This window comes from Fukomys damarensis, unplaced genomic scaffold (genome assembly GCF_012274545.1).
Source record: "Fukomys damarensis isolate Sample0158 unplaced genomic scaffold, DMR_v1.0_HiC HiC_scaffold_9, whole genome shotgun sequence".
Classification (NCBI taxonomy): Eukaryota; Metazoa; Chordata; class Mammalia; order Rodentia; family Bathyergidae; genus Fukomys; species Fukomys damarensis.
In genome coordinates this window covers 22,438,842-22,462,971 of record NW_022900921.1, presented here as the reverse complement: position 1 = coordinate 22,462,971, position 24,130 = coordinate 22,438,842, and the positions used below count along the sequence as shown (strand labels likewise).

At 42.0% G+C, this 24,130-nt stretch overlaps 1 protein-coding gene across 6 annotated transcripts in view; it reads right to left on the bottom strand.

Annotated features, from left to right (window-relative positions):
- The window catches only part of Kcnip1 (potassium voltage-gated channel interacting protein 1), a 366,806-nt gene that overhangs the window by 32,518 nt on the left and 310,158 nt on the right, over positions 1-24,130 (bottom strand). Inside the window, exon 1 of one of the 6 annotated variants that reach the window (XM_033761621.1) lies at positions 22,781-22,964. The exons of 4 other annotated variants lie outside the window; for them this stretch is intronic. In XM_033761621.1, coding sequence (XP_033617512.1) covers positions 22,781-22,889 — 109 coding nt within the window. In that variant the 5' untranslated portion in view covers positions 22,890-22,964. Of the gene's footprint in view, positions 1-22,780; positions 22,965-24,130 lie in introns of those variants that run through there. One more of the 6 variants, XM_010622191.2, reaches the window with a different exon arrangement.

The window sequence follows — 24,130 nt, the reverse complement described above, 5'->3', positions numbered from 1 at the left end:
TCAGACATTATGAACTTCGTGATTTATTAATGTATTGATTTCTATAAATGTCAGCGCATCTCACATCCTGTCAGAGAGCCCGGGAGCAATCAGTGGAGAGCCAATAAAAATGTAAAATGAAACTATCATAAAAAGAGGAAATACTGCCTGTTTCAAAGCCCTACTGCCGCTCTGAATTGTACCAGGATCCAGATCATTTTCACAAAGGCATCACCTCACCTCAAGGAAACTCAATCTGCATGAAGCTATTTGAAAGGCTACTTTCTACTTAAATATTTTAAATAAAAATAGACTGTATGCACTGAAATAGATAACAATAGATGAAGAGTGGTTTTGATGTGGAGAAGGGCTGGGGCTGGCTCCCAGACTCATCCTGGAGGAAGAAGGATGAGGAGTCTCCATCGGATTCACTGTACTATACCTGTCACACCCCAGCTGAGGAAGCTCCAGGATAAAGCCCAGACTCCCCAGCTGGCACAGAAGGGTCTACACTGGGGTCAGTCTACATTTCCAGCATGGTTCCCCACACTTCCCAGCACTAGCCCCAGAACCTACTGTCACATAGCCCTGTCTCTGTGAGATTGTGTGACCAGCTGACTCCAGTCCTGTGCACCCTCTAACCTGGTTTAAGTGGCATCTCTGCTGGGCTGTGCTCTTAGACCAACCCCCGAAGCACTTACTGTCTCTGTTGCCCAGCAGATATCAAAATCATCTGTTTTTGGGTGCTGTAGTTTTCATATACAGAGGTGGGGCAGGCAGAGATTGTGTCTTGTGTCTTTTTTATTTTATTTTTTTGGTACGTCATTCCCTCCGTGATGTCTTGCATCCACGTTGCACATAGTAGATGCTTAGTAAGCATTCTATATTTAACTACAGGAGTTAAATTAGAAACACATTAAGATCCTGAGACAGCTGCCAGAGAAATGTCTGGAAGGTATTTGGCTAATTGAGCGACTAATTCCATAATTTCACAGTTTAGTTCAGAAATCACAATCTGACAGCCCACAGAATATTGTCACTGCTTCACTTCTTTTAAATATACACTTTACTAGCATTTTATTTCACATAAAAATACGGATTTTTGCCTTCTCTTTAGAAATCTGCAATATAGGCAGGCCAAGCCCATGTTTCTACACAAGGGGCTGATGGGGAACATGCTCTCTGGTAGACTGTGGGCCCCACTGCTCACTGCTGCCTCCCCAACACCAAGACCCAGGGACAGTTGTTACCCATCGCCCCCATATATGTTACTGCCTCAGTCTGAACTTCCTCTTTCATCACCCCTTTCCTCTGACCATACTGTTTTCCAAGTAAGTTTTGCAATACTCTAGAAACAACAGAATTTCATGGGGGCCAGGGTTCCAACCAACATGGAGGGGACAAGGATGCTCTGTAAGGGGTCAAGCTTCAGTGTGACTTCAGTGCTGTGAGGTTCACATGTATTGGGAGAAGTGCAGGCCTCTGGGTTCTGGGTTCAGTGCATTCTTAGCCTTGTACCTCACAGAGCACTTTCCTTTTCCACCTTGCTTAGCATCTATGAGGTTTGTGTTGTACCACTGCCATTTCCCAGGAGAGGAAAATAAGACTAAGAGAGGAAAAAGAAAAGGTGATATTTCTGGGTACTACCCATTCGTCGAGCACTCTGTGAGCTTTGCTTACATCATCTCATTCAATTCTTCCATAGCGCTCCAATGTTATTACTAGCTATGTATTGTCAGTTTATTATTAGATAATATCATTCTCGTTTCTTTAGGAGAAGTAATTGTGTGAAACATCCATGAGGTCACAAAGGTGGTGAATAGAGGAATAAGCTAATCTGATCACCCGCTTGATGGGGAGATGGTTTTAGGACCACATGAGATCACCCTAAGGGCTCTGCTGGGCCCACTCTGTGCCTTTACAGTTGAGTCTCGATCTTGGCAGATCAGAACCAGATTCCTTATTCAAGCCACTTAAACTCTCTACCCTGGAGAGGTTATGGAGCCCAAACTGAGGTGGCAGGAGGAAAGATTCCAAATAGTTTCAGCCTCCTTCCCCTGTCCTCCCCTGCTCCGAGCTCTTGGCCACCCGTTTAGCATTTCCAACTTGGTTTCCTTTTTTTCTGAATATCAGAGAAGGCTTACTTACTTTGGGTGATGCATATAGGCCCCAGAACATTAAAACTGTGGGGAGGTATTTTCATCCTGCCCTCTACTTTGACGGATATGGCCCCCGGGGCCCACAGAAGAAACTGGACTTGTCTAAGGTCACACATTGCATTTCCGGCATAGCAGGATGAAACTCAGATGCACTCACTTGGAAACCCTTATTCATGACCCTTACAAATCATTACTGAGTCCCTACTAGGCACCAGGCACATTTCTAGGCACTAGGGATAAAGCAGAAAAGAGTAGACACAAAGGCGGTAAAGGAAGGATGAATGGAAACAGGGTTACAGGATTAGAGAGAAACAGAGTGTACAGACCCTGCTTTATCTTTTTTATCTTACTGAGTTTATTGGTACTTTTAAAGTATACAGTACAGTCACATTCATCACTGGGATCTTGTACCTTTACATGACAGATCTTGGTTCTCATTTCTTCCCTATACCCCTGCCCTCCCTTCACCCCCTCACCCTCCCTTATTTACAAAGACTTTGTTTCCATTTTTTCCTTTTCTCATATTTTTCTTTTCCCTTATTTCCTTTCCCCTACCCTTCCCACTTCCCTACAGCTGGAGACCCTGCTTTATACAGGAGGGTCAGGGTGGCCACCCAGGGGAGTGCCCAAAAGAGGGTAAAGATGGTGAGCTTTGCAGTTGTACAGAGCCAGGATTGAATCCCATGTCTACAGCCTAGTGGCTGTGGAGCCTGAGCAGGTCACTTCCATCCTCCAAGATTCAGTGGCCACCAGAGTAAAACAATCACAGCAAGCTCACCTGCCAGTCTCATATTAGGATAAAAGGAACCTGTGCAGGCGAATTGCCTGGCATTTTGAAGGTATTTAGCCAAGTCTTCTTCCCACTTGGTGGTGGTGGTGGTGGGGCCAGGGCTCAGCTTCCTAATGAGAATCTTTGGTAGGCTGTGAGTGGGTACAACCAACCTATGAAGAACCCACATAACACTCCATTAGACAGGGCAGCGAGCCAGAGGGCCAGCTGGAAGATCTTTGTTGTTTATGAGGATGAATGAGCCAGGATTAATTAGCTGAGTTAGTCTGTGAATACATTAGCAGGTCACAGGGTTCTGCAGCTGTTTAATCTGTCGGGTGAGAGGTGGCAACTGCTGAGCCTCCAGTGGAGCTTTGAAGGAACTTCCCAGATCAGAGCTCTGGCTTAGAATTCCCAACCCTTCTGAATTCCTTGCTATGAGAAAGTGCTTCTTAGCATTTAGGTTTCAAGGTGGCCTGCCATGGAGCTTACATTGGATCAGAGGAATCTCTGAAAATTAAATCTCAGAGACAGCTTGAAGTCATACCTTCTGTGTGAAGCCTTCCTAGACCTCCCTGCCTGCTCAAACCCTAAAAACTCTCTTTTCTGTAAGGATCACATCTTGGGATTCTTGGGTAGGGAGCCAAGGGCTGGAAAAACACTTTCTCCTTCATTACTCCTTGATGTATTTCTTCAGAGGTGGGTATAAATTGCCTTTAGAATTGTAAGTTTGATTAATAACATTACATTTCGAGCAGGAGAACAGCAGTTAGATTCCATTTGTTGGTCTATGGCCAATGGTGTTTCTGTTGCTGTGACGCTATTGTGGTGGAAAAAAAACACAACATTTTCAAACAAACAGGATCCTGTGGTGGTCATTCTGTGCTTGTCGCCAACCACTTGCAGTTGCCTCTCTCCCTTGTGCAGGTCTCCATGTCTTACTTGTCCCTTATGACTTTGTGACCAGCCCTGGCAACTCAAGTGTGAACAGAAGCAATGTGAGCCCCAGTGACTCTGCCAGCTTGGTGTCCATGCAGTCGGGCTCCAGAGCCAATGCTTGCGCACCCCGATTCCATCCAGGACCAATGCCAGCCCTCAGAAAGGTCTCTGTCCCCTGCTAGAGACATATACTCTCTGTGGCAGCCTGGAAGGATGGGAGGAGATGGCCAGGTGAGGGGTCGGGGGTGGCTTCTCAATGCATGGAACTGCTCCTCACAAGAAGGTGAGAGGCAAGAAGACAGGCCTGCTCTAGCTAATGAGAGGAGGCTGGTATGTCTGGAGGTTGGACATGGTAAAAAGGCCCAGAGAAGATACAGGTTGGCATGCACTTGCCTTGTGCTGGCCCTGGAAGCAATGAACAGCTTTAGGGACTGCAAACAGCAAAGCAATAAGGAGCTGGTTTTGAGAAGCCAGAGGAGAGTTATGCATTATAATATTATCACCCAGCAAGAGTCTGATGATAATTGTAAGAGAATGGGAATATATACTACCACTCCCCACTTGCTGGGGCTTCAGGAAGATGGCTTCGCAGGGCTAGCTCTCTGCCTGAAGGCTTCGTTTCCTTCCTCTCTTTGCCTGCTCAGTGGAAAAGAGGGCCTCTGTGAATCAAATAGGCCTGAGATCTTCTACTCAGTCCCAGCTCTCTGCAAGAGAGGGCAAAGGGAAGAACATCTGTTTCTCCTTCTCAGTTAATAAAACTTACAATTTGAAATATCTGAGGCTTCAGCTAGACTACCAAGGGGCTTGGTAATTCCTATTTAGAATGCCAACGGCTGGCTCAGTCTTGGCTAGAGACCTGACTTCATGGCATCAAGAATATTATAAGGCTGGAGAGAAATCTCTCAGGACTGTGAGATATTTTTCTAGCTAATCAGTAACTTCCTCCTTTATTCTTACTTTTGTTATCTCACGACCCTGCAGGGGGAAACAGGTCCTGGTAGTTGTAATTAAAAGAGAGAGAGAGATTAAGCTTGAGAAAGAGATGTGTCATTGAAGCAAAGACCAAGGAAGCAGGAGGCAATGGGAACAGGTTCAGAGATGTGGGTAACAGTGTACAAATTTCAGATTATTTCTCAGAAAAATTCCTAGAAGTGGAAAAAAATGTTATGAAATGGGAACTATCTATATGTATCCTATCTGTGTCTTTAGAATACCATAAACATTTTAACAGTGGTTATCTTGAGGGTATGAGATTATGAATGACACTGTTTTTGCTCATGTATATTATAAAAACTTTCTATAATGGTTATTTATGAATTTCTAATATGAGGGAATCTATAAAAGTTACAGGTAAGTAGTCCACTTAAAGGACAAACATGGAATATTCTTGAGTCCTTAGAAATCTGGGATGGGTGGCAATGGGGTGGAGACCTGAGCCCTGAGCTGCCGTGGGGTCCCTTCTCTGCAGGGCAGTCTGGGAAGCCAAGCAAGTAAGGTTACACAGCTCTGCCTTGGAGAGCTCATGTGGCCTTAGCAACATGTTATTTATCAATCTTAGTTTCAGCATCTGGGATTCTGCAGGATTCTTGAGCAGTAATAAACAGAGGTGCAGGTACGATGATCCTTCTCTACCCTGTGGTGTGCAAAAAGACAGCCTGGCTGGGGATTTGGCTCAGTGGTTCTGCCACCTGTCTCGCAAGGGCTAGAATTCGATCCCCGGCACAAAAAAAAACAAACAAACAAACAAAAAAGACAGCCTGGCTGGAGGTATTGAATCAGGCAGATGCTTTGGATTCTGGAGGAGGCGCTTCTGAGACAGGGTCTGGGGTACAGATAGCAGTGTTGAGGGGGAAGGGCTTCCACTGATTGCAACAGTAGCTGACATTTTAGAAGCATTTCTGTGTACCCAGTGCTTCAAGGGTATTATCTCGTCACCCTCCGAAAACCCTGCAAGTCACACATTGCCATCTTTTTAAAGATAAGGAACCTAAGATTTATGGCTGCCAATAATCTGCACAAGGCCACACATGTAGTAAATAGAAGAGCTGAATTCAAGTCCAGATCTCCTTGATGTCCAGGCCACATTCTTAATTGCTGCATTATATTAAATAAACTTTCTAACCACACAGAACTGGCAGGAGGAAGTCACTGCCCCTCTGTGACTCCAGACAGTAGATGTAATCCTCATGAGGACCACACGTGGTAACCTGGGTGGACCCCTGTTCCTGGCGCCCAGTAGTGTCACCATGCGGTGGTTCCCTGACTCCCTCATCTGGGTCTCACGAGGGCATTCACAGTGCCTGGGTCTTCAGAGGCAGCGTCTCCAAGCTGTGCTGCTGAAAAAGCAAAAATTTTTGCTCTGGCTTATGTGGATAGATTTTTTAATATTTAATTAGGGAGACCTTCTGCTTAGAGAGAGGGCAGGACTTGTTATTAAATCCGGCTGCTTGGTCTCCCTCACTTGCCCGTGGGATTATTCATTCATTTCCAGTCACACAATTTAATATCACAACAGCTAATGGGGAGATGTTGATAATTTGTAAAAACTGGTTGGTCCTGAGGCCAGAGGAGGAGCTCCAGGCCTGGGCCTGCTGTGAGAGCTGAAGCAGATTCTCCAGAAACAGGGACTCCTGAGAACTTTGTGTTCAGTATCTGCAGATACGCAGGGATTTCAGTGCCTTCTGAGTGCCTGGTGCCTTGTAGAGGGCTGCATGCGTTAGAAAGACGTTTATGGCACAGTTGCAACCTCAGTGACTTAGGGTTCTTGAATATATTAGAGGGCTGGACGCTGCAGCCAAACACACATAGGGTTCAAAATGCCTAATTCGCCATTTCCTAGCTGGAGCATAGGGCATTAACCTCCCTAAAAGTCAATTTCATGCACTTGACCTTTCTCTTCAAGACTACACCTGCCTCCAGCCCATAGGCCCAAATCTATTGATGGGTCCTCTAGGGAGGGAGGGAGGAAGAGGGAGGGAGGGAGAGAGAGAGAGAGAGAGAGAGAGAGAGGGAGAGACTGAGTGTGCAGGGAGGCCAGGGAAGAGCTTTCCTGGAACTTCCTCTGTAGAAACCCTGGAGGAGAAGGAAGTACGATGCATTAATAGAAAGAACGTCTGATCATGTCCATGCTTTATAACCTTCAATGGCTCCCCATTGCCTACAGGGAAAAGGCCTGCTATTTAATAAGGCATTCAAGCTCTTTTATGATCTGCTTCCTGCTTAGCTTTCAGCTTTTCTCTCTCCTACCCACTGTCACTCTGCCACACACACTCTCCGGAAACACTTGCCACCTCCCAGTCATGACCTCCGGGTTGAAACTTCCACCTCTTAGCCCACACTCCTGCCCCTGTCTACTGTCTGGTTGCCTTCCCTCTCCGCTATATAACGTTCTGGGTTTCCTTCTGTCTCTTCTAGACCATGGACCCCTTGAGCACTCAGTCTTTCATTTAGCAACTATGTATTGAGCTCCTATACAGGCACCAGAAAGACAGCCACAGAGGGGAGAGCAGCGCTCTCTTTGATCAAACAATCACACAAGGGCAAGGGGTGTGGCTCAGGGGCTGAGCACTTGCCTTGCTTGTGTGAGGATCCTGGGTTCCATTTCTAGCACTGAATGCACGCTAAAAAGGTACAAACAACCACCCAAATGATTATGAATTATAAATGTTCTTTAGTGTCACGGAGGAAAAGAATAGGGCAGTGTGAAAAAGAAAAACCAGAAGGACTCTTATTTATGTTAGAGGGCAGGAGAATCTGTGTACATATGAGCTGAAATGTAAAGACGAGAAAAAGAATCTGAGGAAGAAGGAACCGCATGTGTGAGAATTATGAAATGAGAAAGAACTTTTGAAAGAATTAAGTTGGAGGTCAATGTGGAGGAGAAAGACGGGAGAAAGTGCTGTCAGGTAGGAACAGCAAGTGATCAGGTAATCAAGTGTTATGGACAATTTTTATTTTTAAACCAACAGGAAGTGGAACTAAGCTTATAATTGCTTCAGACTAGAAACATACCCAAGTGTTCATCAACAATAAAATGGATGATAAATTGCTAGCATAGTTACATAAGAACAAACTACTCAGCAATGTGAATGAATTAACTCCCTCATCTAACAATATGAAAAAAATAGAAAAATCAAGGAAAACTGATCTATGCTGTCAGAAGTCAGGCTGGCAGTTACCCTTGGGGAATGCTGAATGAATGGAACAAACAGGAGACTTTCTGGACATTTAGATATTTTTCTCTCTCCCTCTCTTTAAAATCTGGGGCTTAGTTACATGGTTTCGGTGCAGGCTACTTTCAAATTTATTTTGATGTTTAAAAATATATACAGAAGGATGAGCTAGGAGTGTTGTGACTATTTGAATGAGAGATGATGTTGACTTTGAAGGAGGCAAATGAGGTGCAGAGTCTGAATAGTCTCTGCCATTGGAATCCACCGGACTTGCTGACTCTGGGTTCAGAACGGATTGAGGAAACAGGACCCGGAGGTGACAAGGATGTTTTTCAAGCTTGAGCAACTGGGTGGATTGTGGAAACAAGGTGTCAGATGGGGAAAGCTGAGGGCAGGCTGTCACACTTCTCTGCCCCCCTCCCCCCAGTGATGGAGCTGTTACAGGGCAGGGGTTTGGTTAAAAGCACTGACTTATCTTTGGTTACTGTAAGTCAATAATCCTATCATCAGTCCTGAGAGAACTGTTACCAGCCACGTGTTCTCAAGTTTCATCTTCTCAGGAACAATTCAGAGTAATTTATTCTCCTAACTTAGCAGGCTCCCGGATGTTTGCCCAATGGACAGAACATATTTATTGTCTCTGTGGGTACAATGATACATTGTATACACAGACATATATGATAACTGCTTCAAGTGTTTCTCATGATTCTAAATGTTGAAAAAAGAACATTTTAAGAGAACCTCTCACCAGAGTGGAGCGAATCAAATGTATTTTATACCCTATGTTAACCAACCTCATGAGAGTGTTTGTTTGTTTGTTTTTTGAGACAGGGTCTCACTGTGTGGTTCAGACTGGCCTTGAACTCACTATGTAGCACAGAAAGGCTTCAAACTTGCAGTGATCCTCTTGCCTCAGCCTCCCAAGATTGCCACCATGGCTGGTGAGAATTACTTTTTGAATTCCCATTTTTTTATGTTATCAGGGTTTGGTTGTTAGTCACTGAGTGACGGTGTTGGAACGTGAACCTGAATTATGTGTCACTGCTTCCCTCCTTCCACGTCTAGAGCTCACTGACCTATTAGAGATCATCTCTCCTCCTTTTCCAGGATTACAGGAAGGAGCCCATGGAGCTTGAAAAGTACTTGAGGATCTCTAAAGGAAAACTACTCTCAGTCCTCTTTTATCATTAAAACTTTTCTCCTATAATGTCTCTTTATAGGGTAATAAAAATGAACCATCTATGCTTCAATGGACAACATATCTCAGGCTTATTAAAATACGGGGATTTTTTGCTTTAACACAAGGTGGCTACAGTATTCAAGATTATATGCCAAAATACACAATCCATTGTTCATTTATTTTTAACAGACATCTTTGTTCTAGATGAGCATTCAGATTACTCCGAAGAAGTGGGCAGCAGTGAGACGAGGTCTTGAAGATTAATTAAGGTCAATGGCTGAGAGCACTTCAGGCTGCCCCCGTCCTCCAGCAATAGCATCTGTCATCCTGGAGGGCCCAGGCTGGGACCTCTACTTGTTCTAGACCTGCCAGAGAAGTCTGAGGTTCTCCTCGGGAGTGAGCCGGTGCTGCCTACGATGGCTCCCGCTAAGGTGCTGTCCGAGAACCACGTGAATGGAAGCTTTCTGGGCCAAACCCACGTCCTGTTTCCAGCCTCCTGGCTGCCTGCCCCTCCTTCGGCCCCTCTCTTTCTGCTTGGTAATACTTCCTTCAAGCAAAAGATAAAGAGCCTGCCACAGTAATTATAGCTCCTTAAAGGGTCTTTCACATTCTTTATATAATTGAAATATCTCAGCATTTCTAGTTTGATGGAGGCTCAATGTCAATTTGTGTCAATTCAGACTACAGCGTGATGCCCGAGAGTCCTCTGCGTTTGCATCTATAAAGGTGGAAAAGCAGAGATACTGAATGATGCTAGGGAGTTGGAAAAGCTTGAATCTCAGACCTGTCACCCACTCCCTATCTGGCTTCTGTGAATGCTTCACCAGCCTAATAGCATTGCCTCGTCTATGAAGGACACCTGCTTCTTCTTCTTTTTTTTTTTTTAATGAGGAGCGAACTCGGGACCTTGTGCTTGCTAGGCAGGCGGCAGAACCACTGAGCTAAATCCTCGGCCAAAGGACACCTGCTTCTTTGGGCCTGCAGACGGAAAAGGAGAATACCCTGAACATGGTACCTGGTGGGTGCGCAGCAATTGTGGTCCTTCCTTCCCCACCCATCTATGGGTGAGGAGGGTGGCAATGGTGCACTGAGTAGAGGCTCTGGGTCACCTTGCCTGGTTACTGCTCGGGCTTCATCTTTAAGGGACAATGTGTAGGTGGGCTGGCCTGTCTCCAGGGATGCCAACAGGGGCACATGACACTGACTTGGTGGGCAGGGGGGACATACAGGAGTGGTATGGGAAGCCTGGGTTCTGGGCCATATCCAGGGTCTGGCCTAGGAATTCCCATTCTCTGGACCTCAGTTTATTTTGCAGTAGAAAAGAGGGCAGAGGAACACTGGATTCCTACTTTCTAGCTTGGGAAGTTCCCTCTGTGTTTTTACTTTATTAATCAGTTATGAATCCAGTCTCCAGAAATGTCTCTAAAGTCATCTCGAACCTATGCTATTTTCAACTTATATTAATTTCCTCTTGAGATAACAAGTTTCATTAAGTTTATTACTTTTGGGGAAGTTGAACTTCTTTTAATTGGTCCTAGTTTACTTCTTTTAATCATCTAATTTTATAATGTTTAGGATTTGCTCAACATTCATGTATTTGTTTAACAAGCATATCAGCATGACCATCCTCACTATACTCACTATACTCACTATACTTTTCAGCGAAGAGAAGATATATAGAAGGAAATTCATTGAACACTTGCTGCCTAAAGATACACTAAGTGCTTTCTGATTTGTTAATCTGCCAACAATCCTGGGAGATGAAATAGTATTCCCAGTTTGTCGTTGGAGAAGCTAAATCTCGGAATCTGAAGTGACTTGCAGGGTCAGCCGGAGAGTACATGCTTGCGCTGGTGTCCTGAAGCCAGATTTCAAAGCCTATAATTTCATAACCAAATGTTGTAACGTACTGTTGCAATGCTGTGATGATGTGCTCGTTTGCTTTCTGCTGTCATTTTCCTCTTTACACGTCAGAAGGTGGAAGCTGACTCCTGGGGCTGCTCAGCACTGTTTTTTTGTTTGCCTCTCTACACCTGGAGAATGATTTCTAAACCTCCTTGCTTTATCTGAAACAGCCTGGGAAGGGTTTGGAGTAGAGGCTCCAGAGGAGGGGCCCTTCAGGGTCTACTTCTATCCCATTGCACTTGGCAGCAAAGGGTGGATCTGAGGATAAAGTGCAGTGACTGCTGTGGCCTGATGGTGACCTGGCTGAATAGTAGCCTAAATATTTAATGCCACACACACTTAATTGCCTCTGGCCAATGAGTGAGTTGCATGTTTGAGGATCTTTACTTAGGTGGTTCTTGGGGAAAATTGAGGGTATGTATATCAAGCAATTTTTGAATTATGTCTCTATTAGCATCAGGGAATGTCTCCCAGGGGAAGCCAGGAAAGCTCTATTAGTTGAGCAGTTTAAAACAGGATTGGAGGAAGCAGTGGGGGAATATCCCACAGGGAACAATAATTATAAACAGCAGTTCCATGTAAACAGGACTTAATGTGTTTTCTATATTGAATTCCTCAGAGTGAGGTCTTGGTGGTATTTCAGCGCCCCCTCCAGGGCCTCACCCCTGCAAACTGGTGCCTTGGGGATGGGATGGGGGTTTGGTTGCTGAGGAGGTGGCTGAGGGGCCCCACTGGCTCCTTGGGTACTAGAAGCCTCTCAGGCCATGGCAATGGTACCCACTGCCTGCCTGCTGGCCAGGTGACAATAAGGCACCATTGTGTGATCTCCAAGAAGAGATCTTGGGAAAGTCACCTCCTCTCTTTGTGTCCTTGTGAGGTATTTATTTAGTGCCGAGACCATTGTTCTCATATTTCAACTCATTCGCTCAACCTCTGACAAAGTGGGTTTACTATTCTCATTTTACAGATGAGGAAACTAAGTCTTATGGAAGTAAGTCTCTTGCCCGAAAGTCAGAAGTCAGCAAATGGCAGAGCTGGGTTTAAACTCTGGTCTTCAACTAAATTCTACAGTTACTTTGATGACACCAGATCATTTTCATGCTTCCTAAGGTCTTGTCCAATTGGACATTCTATAAAACGTACCTTTGTGGTACCAAAAGTGTGGTGAACTCATGTTGGATTTTGCAGCATCATTTTAATTTATTAAGACTCTAGCAGCCACAGGAGCAGAAATCTTTCTCATTAGTTCTGTGTTTTGTGGATGCTGCTGGCTCTGGTGTCTTCGAGGGTATGGCTTAGGCCCACTATATGACCCATAGGACACAATCATAAGGATTTTAACTGATGGCTACCATGATGATAGCACAACAGAGGAATGCTATGGCCCTGGCTGGATCACATTTCTTCTGTCCACCTTGAAAGCAAGTATGTTATGGGTCTCCTTCAATCCATAAAACAGAATTTTTGGGATCATTAAGACTTCAAGGTTGGACAGACCTTAGTTATCATCTAGTAGTTTTTAGATACTCATAAGGGTAAGGAATTCTTTAATTGAAGCAAATCATGCATGGAAACTAAGAAACATGAAATAGATAAGGCAGATGCTTGGGTTAAAATAGAAGATTGGAAGAATGTACTTTTCCTTCCCCAAATCACACAACGTGATCCTTAAGGGGATCCTGCTGATTATAATTTGGGAAGCACTGATCTAATTCAACCCTCTCACTTCACAGTAGTTAAAGTGATCCCTGAGAAGGTGTGCCTGAGGGTTGGCCCTGTGGCTAGAGTCTAAGTTCACTGACATGCACACTCCAGGTCTGTTGTTAACCAGGCAGAAATGGCAGTTGAGGGACCCAGAGATGGGCTTGAAAGAACTCTCTGGGCTAGATAAGACTGCTGGGTTCTATGCTGTGCACTGAGCTGGTAACTGGTTTGTGCATTAATCCATTCATTTACCAGCGTTTATGAATATCTGTCTGTGAATTACAGAACTTGTTCTATTCTTGGAATATTTTCTGAAATATCAGGGGGTTATTCCAGGGCAAGTCAGAGGGAAATAACAACCTTATGTAAACATGTAGTGTGCATATTAGCAAAGGGATAGAGAAGTTTGGAAAAGGAACCAAGGTTTGGAGAAAAAAAGCCCACTGAAAAAGAGCAAGAAGTAACTGTATATGTGTGGCAGCATGTAGAGTCTATCCTGATGAAATTGGAAGCCTTTTGTCTTGGACCCCAGATGCACCCCAAAATGTGAGTGAGCACTGGATATAAATCTCTGCTTGGGCTTCTCAATCATTAGTTATTTGCTCATTTATTCAGCACTTCCTGAACACATATTCTGTGTTGGCCTGGGCTGGGTATAGGGGCAAGTGGTACTGCAGCGGACATAATCATTGTCTTCATGGGTTTGAGTCTCCTTGAACCTCCTCTTTGTATACAGGGGGAAGGCAAACTGTGCAGGCCTTGTATTCAAAGGAAGGCTTTTGCATTTTCTTGAAGAGGAACAAAACCCAGTGGAATGAAGATTGATATACATTTAACAAAACAACACAAATGCCTCCAAATACATTCTACCCGCTCATCTCTTCATTTTGATCCTTCACCTGGACCCCTCATTCTGCTCAGTGAGTATCTTAGTCATGACCTTGGGTGGGGCTCAGTTTTTGTTAAAATAATCTCATTTTTGTGCTTCTCATACAGAGCCTGAGCTGTGGAACCTGAGTTCTTGGGTTTAAATCCCAGCTCCTTCATTAACTGTGTGACCCTAAATAAGTGGCTTAACTTCTCCACTGCTAACCTGTAAAATGGGGAAATAATAGTTTATTTTACAGACATAAGGATTAAATTAAATAACATATATAGCTAGCCCTCTCTTTCTTCAAGTTCCACACCTGTAAATTTGACCAATCACAGATCCAAAACATATCTGAAAGAAAAAAAAATGCATCTGTGCTGAAAACGTACAGATAATTTTTAGTCATTATCTCCTAAACAAACAGCACATGATTATTTACATAGCATTTACATGGCACTACGGATTATACGAAGTCTAGAGATGATTTAAAATATATTGGAGGATGTGTGTAGATTATATATAAATGCTACGTAATTTTATATAAGGGACTTGGGCATTCTCAGATCCTTCAGGAAAGCAATCCTCTTGGAAACCAACCTCTGGAGGCTACTGAGGGATAAGTGCATAATGTTTACCAAAAGCTTTGCTTGGTAAGGGTTTAATATATTTACCTATTAATTTAATATAATCATATTCTTTGTCTCTTGGGAAACCTACAGGGTCCTTTTCTCCAGCTTGGCATTGTTTTGTACCCTTCTTTGGCTGGAACTCCGGCTATTCTTTCTGTCTGCAGCGAGTAACTCAGAGTCTTTCATGGTCTTTGCTCACACTCAGAGGTGACAGTCAGTGGTTATTCTATGCCAGAGAGAGTCCACCTTGCCTTTCATCTCAGCACATCCCAGTGAAGTAGTAAAAATCTACTCGTTTTGCAGATTTAAAAGTGAGGTTCAGGGAGGTAAAGTCCATTTCTGGAGATAATGGTGTGCAAAATACAGTGTCAGGATGCAAAATACAAATGCTGCTTTCTGACTCAGGAGCTAGTGCATCTCACAGTATATAACATGCCAACTTCTCCTCTAATTCTGAGGCACAGCTTCAGTGACTTCTAGAAAGAATCAAGTCACCTCACCCATCTTCTCTCTAGCTTCAAAAATAAGCAATTGCGAAAGCAGCTAATTGTCAGTGTGTTATACTAGTAGTACAATTTTATAAAACAAAAAAGATCTTAGTCTCACTCACTGACCAAATGGCTGCCTTACATAGGACCCTGTTTTTAAAAGTAATTAAAGAGCAAGTAGAGTCCAAGAAGAATGGGGCAGGAGCTGGACAAATACTGACACAGACAGACTAAGGTCAATAGAGCCAGGAAAAAGATGGGTGGGAGCCCCAAGGAACAAGAGAGAGTCCTGGGCGCTAGGACTGGAGAGAGAAAAGGGGCAGGACCCAGAGAGGGAAGGTGGAAGTAGAGAGGAGGGATCTGTGTACTGCTCTGACTTCTCATTCTTTGAATGTTGCCTTGAGGGAAATTAAGGACTAACATTGCGGTGCTTACTCATTTCAAAGACCTTGGATCAATGGAGTACTATACTGAATGTACTCGACAAATGTCCATGTGTACGACACTGAACTCTTCTTTTCAGAAAACCTTGCCTGCCCAGCAGCACAGGTTCCAGGAAAGTAACCAGACAACTCCCTTTTGCAGCCAGGTTTGTGGACATTCCCAGGCTGGGTTCAGCTGGGTGTCCTGGTTTTGTCTGATAAGGATAGTGCCCTAGCCACAACTCAAGTGCAAGGCACCTACTATGATTCTCCTTTGCAGTATGGAGACCCTGGGGGAATCAGAGACAAAGAACAATTGGAAAACTGTTCCATTCCCAAGCCAAATCCTAAAGGCCAAAGAGTATAGAAAATGAGTTACTTAGACACTAAAGAATAGCACAGAAAATCAATGGTTTGTTTGGAGTTGACTCAATCTCCTTCCTGTTAATAGTCCCCCCTCTCCTTTCTGCTAATGCACTCTCAACTGTTCACCTCCTTCCTTCTTCCCTGCCATCTGTGACTGTTTCTTTCTTTTCTTTTTTACTTCTCATTTTCCAATCTTATCCAAAGTCTTCTTCTCTCTTCCCAGTCTCTTCTGCAGTTGAAAATGACATGAACCTACATAGTAGATTCATCTGACTTTGTTAATACATTTTATATTCATCTTCCCCAATTGAAAAATCAGATTATGAGCCTTCCATATCAGTACCCAGGAATTGGCCTTGTTATCTCTGGCTTCTGAACACTAGCATCCTAATAATAGTTAATCCTGAGGACAAAGGTAGAAATGGGAAATAGAACTAGGGAATGGGCACTTTCACATTATCTGTACTGTATGGGATTGTTTACAAAATGAGCATCCATTCATGTATTACTTATGTAATTGAATATAAATAAAAACAAAACATTTAACAGAGAATGGAGTAGGTTCTTCTTTGAAGAAGCTCAGTCTTGTTAAATGCAGTTGCTTTTACTTATATGTGGCTCTTTCTCTTTCTCTCAGAATCTATGATTTTGGATAGAAAAGGGAAACTTAAAAGGTTTATCATGTCTGCTATAACTGACTGCAAAATACCAGTTATGAAATCTAGCATCTTTTGTTATGCACTTTAAGGGAGTTTCCCAGCTGCAGAACGGCTCTGTGGGACAGGTGGGCAGGCCGCAGAGAGGATCTGGGGTCCATTTCATTTTGTTGGTCAGATTTGGGATTTCAGGCTGTGGCTGCATGAAGAGCAATGGGCCCCGGTCTGGGTAGCTCTGGATATTTCTTTCAGATCAGAAGGACTGAGAAGACTTCTGAACACAGACCGAGTTCTGAGAGGAGGAGGGCAAGCACTTACAAGTAGAGAATTCTGGGAGAAACTTGGCAATGCAAAACTGTTCAGACAATGAACAGATTTGAAAGTTAGAAAACCTGATGAGAAAACTAGAAGGAAATGAAAGTGTCCTTGTCTTCTGATATTTCAGAAAGGGTAGGAAACAAATGCTGTTTAAAGCCAATATTTAAATAATCAAAGATTAAATTACTACTGAAAGTATAACTTTATCCACAGATGAACTACAATAACCAAATCTGGAAGTAAAAAAATAGGAAAAAGGATAAAAGAGAGAGAAGTTTGGGGGTAAGTTTGTGAAAAAGCAATATACTTGGGTTACTTTGTTTACTCAGCATTGGGATATGGATTTTTTTATAAGTGCATATGTTTCATTTTATATTCTATTGTAGTGAATAAAGAAATATTTTAGAAAACCCATGTATTATTTTCCAAAGGCTGTCATAACAAATGACTATAAATTGGATGACTTAAACTAATAGAAATTCATTCTTAGAACTGGAGGCCCGAAATTGCACATCATTCTTACTGGGCTGAAATGAAGGTGTTTACAAGGTCCTCTCCTTTTAGAGGCTCAGAGGAGACTCATTTTTTGCCTCCTCCAGCTTCTGGTGGCCGCCAGAATTCTTTGACTTATAATCGCATCACTCCAGTCCCTGCCTCCATCTTTGTACTGCCTTGTCCTTTTCTATGCCTAATCTCTATCCACTTCTCTCTTAGGACATTTATGATGGCATTTAGGGTCCACCAAGATAATTCAGTATAATCTTCTCATCTCACAATCCTTAAGTTAATCATACCTGCAAAAACAAAGCAAAACAAAAGGGAAAATATCTTTTTACCTCATAAGGTTACTTTTACAGGGATTAAGGTTGAAAATTTTGGGTAGCCATTATTCAGCTCACTATAATCAAACAGCATTAGGTTAGGAGTATTTTACAAGGAGAAATAATACAGGTATTTACCGAGTGAAAATAGTGATGGTCCCAACGTTTTGGGCATAGTTTAAGTGTATGTTTGACTGTGCTTGGATGGCAGAAAGTGTTCTGGAGTGAGACAGATTCGAATTGAGTCCTGAAGTTATGATTTCCTAGTCACATGGCTTTGATATAAAATCTCAAGAATCTCAGCTTTAAAACTACACAATTGGCTCAAAAACAATGAAAACTGAATTGTGCTGGTTCCAACTCCAACACTGGATGGGCCAGGGTTTCCTAAGCTGTGAGTTATTAGGTGCCAAGTCTATAAGAAATGGTTGACCAAGGTATGAAGGGAGGGCAGGGATGGGGAAAAAAGAGAACCAAGACCTGTCATGTAAAGGTACAAGATCCCAATAATGAATGTAACTGTACTATATACCTAAAATGTACCAATAAACTCAATGAGGAAAAAAGAAAAGAAAAGAAAAAAAGAAATGGTCAAACCTAGGTAATATAGGTAGCTGGCTGTCTAAGAATCCTATTTAAAAGTTTTTGTCATCAAGTGGACCCAGCAAGCCACCAGAGTAATACCATGTATTTCATGCAACTCAGAATGCATAGAAAATTGACTCTAATACCCCAGCAATCAAACCTGTATGATCATTATTTCCCAAGAACTTTAATTACTAGTATTGCCACTAATTTTGGCTGAAATTCTTGATTTCACAACAAGTTATAGCCCAAGATGTAGTAAAATTCCCCCCTATTTAGACAGATAATAGATATGACAGCAGGAGAACCCACTTTTAAAAACACTGATCTATGCCTCACTGCCTTCCTTAGTTGATTAGCTGACTTGGAGTAGGGAATCACTTCTCTGGTGACTGTCACAGAACCAGCAGTCAGGGTGCTTTGGAAAAGAGCACTGTGACCTGAGTGATGGTGAGGTGGAACGAAGTTGGCAAAGTAAGCAACAGGTGAGAGGAAAGGCAGAAAGTTAATAGGTACTAATGGTCTTTAAACTTTCTGCAGTGTTACCTGTTTGTTTCCCCTAAAGCCTGCCTTGGTCTTTTTCTCTCTGCAGCATCTGTCCTCACTTTGATGAACCGAGCGAAGAGCTCGATCGATCAGCAGGCCCTCTTGGTGAAGTTAGGTGTGTATGGCTGTACAGCACACAGGAGAAAGCTCATTCATGTGCTCTGATGCTAGATGCTTCTATAGCAACTTTCAAATCCAAAGGGAAGAATCTTACTGCTCAAGAGGACTGACAGGCTCTAGATCACAGACACCATACATGGGGTTTGTCTTTTTTCCTAACAAAGAATGCATTGTTTTGACTGCCACAATCTCAGATCAAAAGAAGAATGAAGCATTTATGAAGGACCTGCCAAGGTAAGAAGCTTGGCATTTCCCCATGTGTCATTTCTTTTAATCCTTACAACTACAGTAAGCATCTCACTGATATGGTTATAAACTGAATTACATCCCCCCAGTTGTTAAAAACTGTGTCCCTCCAAAAGGTTTGTTAAAGTTCTTGTTCCAGGTACCTTATTTGGAAATAGGGTATTTGCAGATGCAACAAAGCTAAAATGGATTATTAGTATGGGTCCTAATATGATATGACTAGTGTCCCTATAAGAATAGGAAAATTACAGATGCTGATACAAACACACAGGAAGAAGAAGGCTGGTGAGGACAGAGGCTGACACTGGAGCTATGCTACAGCCAGCTGAAGATCACTGGAGTTAACGAAAAACTGCAAAAGGCAAGGAAGCATCCTTTTCAAGGGATGGAAGCATCCTTCTCAAGAAGATTCAGACTCTAGGAATGGTTGCTAATATTTTGACTTCAGATTCCTAGCCCCCAAACTGTGAAAGAATACATTTTTATTATTTTAAGCCACCTAGCTTGTAGTAATTTGTTATGGAGGCCTTGGGATGTTAATACAGTTATCATGCTCATTTCTCTATTCTATATTAAAAAAGTAGGCTGTAGGGAGAATGAAAGGACTAGCTCAAAGTCACAAAACTAACAAATGGCACAACTGGCTTTGGAACCCACTCTTTTGACTCTGGGCCTAGTATCTCAATATTACCCCTGAAAAATGTTATTAAGACCAAGAATCTAAGAAATGTTACTGATGGGTTCCTTAGAAATGTTTCACTGCTATCCTTGGGGTGACTCCACACATTGGACTCAAATGCCTTAATCAAAACTGGTATTGTCTCCTACGTCCTCCAATCAGTGAGCAGTTTCCTATGTCATATACATATTGAAAATGGCTTCATTTGTGAGGGCTCTAGCGTGAGTCTACATCTGGCACAGGCTTAATGGCAGATCACAGACCCCATCTGGAACTGGCTCACTAGCTGAGGTGCTTGATATACAGAGGGTGAAATTTTAAAGACAAACAACTCCACCTTGCTAATGCTACATCTTTGGAAATTATTTAACTTCTCTAAATCTACAGGAATAATGATACCTACCTTCTAGCATTATTTAAAATATTTTTAGTTATTTTGAAGGTTACACTAGCTCATGGATATAAAAGCAATGAGTACTAGACTTGGCACATTGTAGGTACTGAATAAATGTTAATCTCTTTCTTTTCCCTCACCCAGGGCTCTTAGAGGTAGTTGTAAGCATACATTCTCTACTTTTCACCTTAAACATCCTCATTACTATAACATTAGATGAATGATTGGTATCATTTTTAGTAATAAAATAAAAAACTGCACTTGTGAGAAGCTGTGGTAGGAGAAGGGAGATGTATACTAAAAGACACAGGAAGAGCAAGACAATATTTCTACTGCACCTTTATCCTGAAAGGGAAGTAAGTAGCTCTTGTATTAATTTTTAATCTCTGTGAGTCGCTCCTCTAAAGCTCTGAACAGGGCTGGAACATGTTCTCACAGAATCCAATGGAGATCAGGGGTTTTGCTCAATTGTTATGGGCTGGTAAGCTGAATTTGTCCAGGAAGGGCATATACATATTTATCTTTCAGACTGTTAGATCTCAGGTGGTTTTGAAGGAAAAAAAGGTTTTCTGCATGTTTACACCTTTTAAAAATCTCAGAAAAGCAGGGTTATATAATCACAGAATCAGTAAATTTTAAGTTTACAAATCCCTAGGTTCAAGGCTAACATCTAGAAAACATAAAGAGGAGCTGGTCTGGCTGGAGCAGAGATGAGTCTGTAACCATCTTAATCTATTACTCTGAGTTCAAAGACATCTTCGGGTCACTCTAGAAGAATGAATCAGAGATTAAAAAAATCATCATAGAGAAACTGAGATCCAGCCTGTAAGAAGTAACTTCATTAAGACTAAACAGACAGATCATGAAGAGAAAGTAGATTCCTTGACTCTTAGTCCAGGGCTTATCCAATTACATCATCTTATAGTTCAGTTAAAAAAAAATATTTGTGCATGTTTGCAGCACACAATGACCATATTTATTGTGGGGAGTTGCTGTGCATGTACACAACACATCTTAATTATTTTTTTGTACTCTACTCCATCCTCCCTGCTCCTTCCATCTCTCCATCTCCTTTTCATTTGTAAAAGCTCTATTTCCATTTTTTCTTTCAATTTTTCATCCTTTTTCCATTTCCTTTGTCCACCTCCCTCCATCTCCTGTTTCCCTTCCTCTTTGAAAAATATCTTCCTACTTCTTACAATCTGTCTTTTATTTTGCTCTATTTACATTTGGGGCTTTTAATATAAGAGAAACCACATGATACTTATGCTTGTGTGTCTGATTTATTTTACTTAATATTATGGTCTCAAGGTGCATCAATTTACCTATGAATGCATCTAGTTTATCCTCTATACGGCAAAACAGTACTCCACTGTGTAAAAATATCACATTATCTTTATCCATTCATCTGTTGAAGGGTATATAAACCACCTCCAAGATTTAGCTGTTATAAATTGTACTGCATGTATATATGGGTAGCATGTATCACTATAATAAGATGATTTCCACTCTTTTGGGAAAACAGAGACCAGTTCATACAAATGGAATTTCTACTTTTAGTTCTTTGAAGAATCTCCATTTTGGTTTGCCTTAGCTTTGATTGGTATTTTAGCTAGTCCTTTGTTTACAAACATATTTCATTATTATGTACAATTTTGTTATGTGATAGCTCTCAGAAGAGAAATTCTGCCTTCACTATGCAGTTACAGAAGAATACACATTGAATAAGCTTTGTGCATATCTATACATTGAGTATATATTGTTGGAGGCTGGTACTGTTTAATACATGGCTTATAAAATTTGAAATCTTTCCAGGAGCCTAATTTTATGTAATAAAAATCATACAGGCGAACTGTATTCTATTTGGAGCAACATCGCATAAAGAAGATGAAAAAAAAACTCTTCATTCTTTGAACTGCTTTAACTTTAAAAACCATTAATTTTCTTTTGGTGACTTTTAACATTTTTAGTTGTATCTTAAAGTTGTATACAATTGTATCTTAGTTGTACACATTTATGGGTTATCATGTAATAATTTGATATATGTGTACAGAGTGTCATGATCAAGGAGTCAAAGGATATTATGTGCTATTTTAACACATCACATCAGTATGATTAACATTTCTGTCTCCTTATCATTACTAAAACACAGTAAGAAGCAATATGCTCTTCTGTTCTGCAGACTGGGATGGGGGGACTATAGTTTACCATTACCTAGTAGAAATGTTATGCATAATTAGAAGAGAGGAACTCGAAAGCTCCAAACCATTAAGTTTATAGTCAAACAACAGCATGGCTAACCTGCATTCTCATGAAAATAAAAGGCTAATGTCCCAGGTGGTGGGGTCTAAGGGTTCTTATGATACCTGAGGCTTAAGCTTAAGCATCTGTGAAATGTTTTCAAACTGTCAGGCATTCTGCTTAATATTTTATACAGATTTTTACCTCCACGTAACCTTTCTAACTACTTTTTAAATTTAACCAGCAACATGACTTTTAAGTCTTTGGTTTCGAATCAAGATTATAAATACTAATCAGACACGTTTAAAGCGAAGGTGCACCAAGACCCACAAAGGGGGAAGAGAAGATCCTACCTAACTCCCCCACCCCAACGCTGTCCGGAAAGTCACGCTTCAGTACCAAGGACAGCGCTCCTACAAGGCTGTACTTTACAAGGAAGGCGGGGATCTACTCAGTGAGGACTCTGCCCAGCTTTTTCAAATCCCGTGGGTCCTTCGCGCTACTTTCCGTGCATTTTGTAAACTACTTTCACAACAACCCGAGCAGGAAAACACATGCATATAAAACGAGGAAGCTCAAGGATTCGCTTACCGTCTGACAAGTCAATCAGCCCGAGGTACTGCAAAAGTTTCAGAGAGGAGCACAAGACAACCACTATTCCCAAGGTTTGGAGCCCCTCAGATAGGCCCTCTACCCACATTGTCTCTAAACCCTGGTGCACAGCAAGACTCCAGGCAGGTATTTAAAGCCGAAAACCACGCTCCTGAGCTTCTCTCGTTGCTGTTCTAAGTGCACGTTTATTTTCACCAGTTTCTCTTCCTTGCACTACCTCCCTCCCTTCCACTCCTCTCTGCTCCCTCCTCCTCCTAGCTTGCAATCTCTGCATTTCATAGTAATCTTTGATTTTATTTCCTCTTCTCTCAAGGTAATTTCTCCAAAGGTTTAACAGTCTTAACATCTGCTAGCTGAGCGTAACCCTAATTGAGAACATCTCATGGCATTCTCAGAGGGAATGTACATCAGTGTACACCAATTCAAAGACATGCAGAAAGACACTGCTTTAGATCTCAGGTAGACTGAGAGATGAAAGCGAGTTCTTTTCAAAGAGACAATTTGTCTTTACTTCCACAATTCAAAAATACTAGACAAGCTGATTTTGGAATACAGGGGGTCCTGTTGTGACGCTAGCAAGTGTTCTGGAAACTGTAACGTCAGGAATGCTATTATAAGCTGTGTTGAGTCCAGTTATATTTGTCTCTGGTCAATCTTATATCAGTAGCAGAGATTATTACATGGATAGTCAGCCTGTCTCTGTGATTTTTGGGCATCAGTGAAAGAACAAATCTAGAAACAGACAAAAAAATAGGAAAGCAAAAGAGTGGTGCCGTTGGAGAGTCCTACATTGGACTTTGTGGGGGAACTTCCCCTCTTCTTACACTGGAATGTCAGGAATGAACTTAGCAGGGAAGGGTATTTAACATGGTGAGGAGAGAAAACCTAGAGTCACAGAGAGGTGTCCTTGGGCAAGTTCCCAGACCATCGTGAGTCCGGGTCCTTTTTCTAAAAGTAAAATTATCTCAAATAAGAACATTTGGGCAAAACGTGAGAGCAAAATAGGCACTTAGCAAAGATTGGTCTCAGATTTTGAGGCCACACTGTCTTGGTAACAATGTGAGGAAGGAGATTCACTCTTGAATTGCTGGTAAGAATGTAAATATTTAACAAGTATATATATATTTTTTTCTTTTGATTCAGAAATTTCACTTTTAGAGATGCCTACATGGGTACATATATATATGTACATAGATATGCATCACATGATTTGCTCATAATAGTAAAAGGCTGAAATGCACTTACATTCTTGTAGTGAGGAAACGTTAAATAAACTACAGTGAATATATAAAAGGAATAACATATAGTCACTAAAATAATATGGCACAT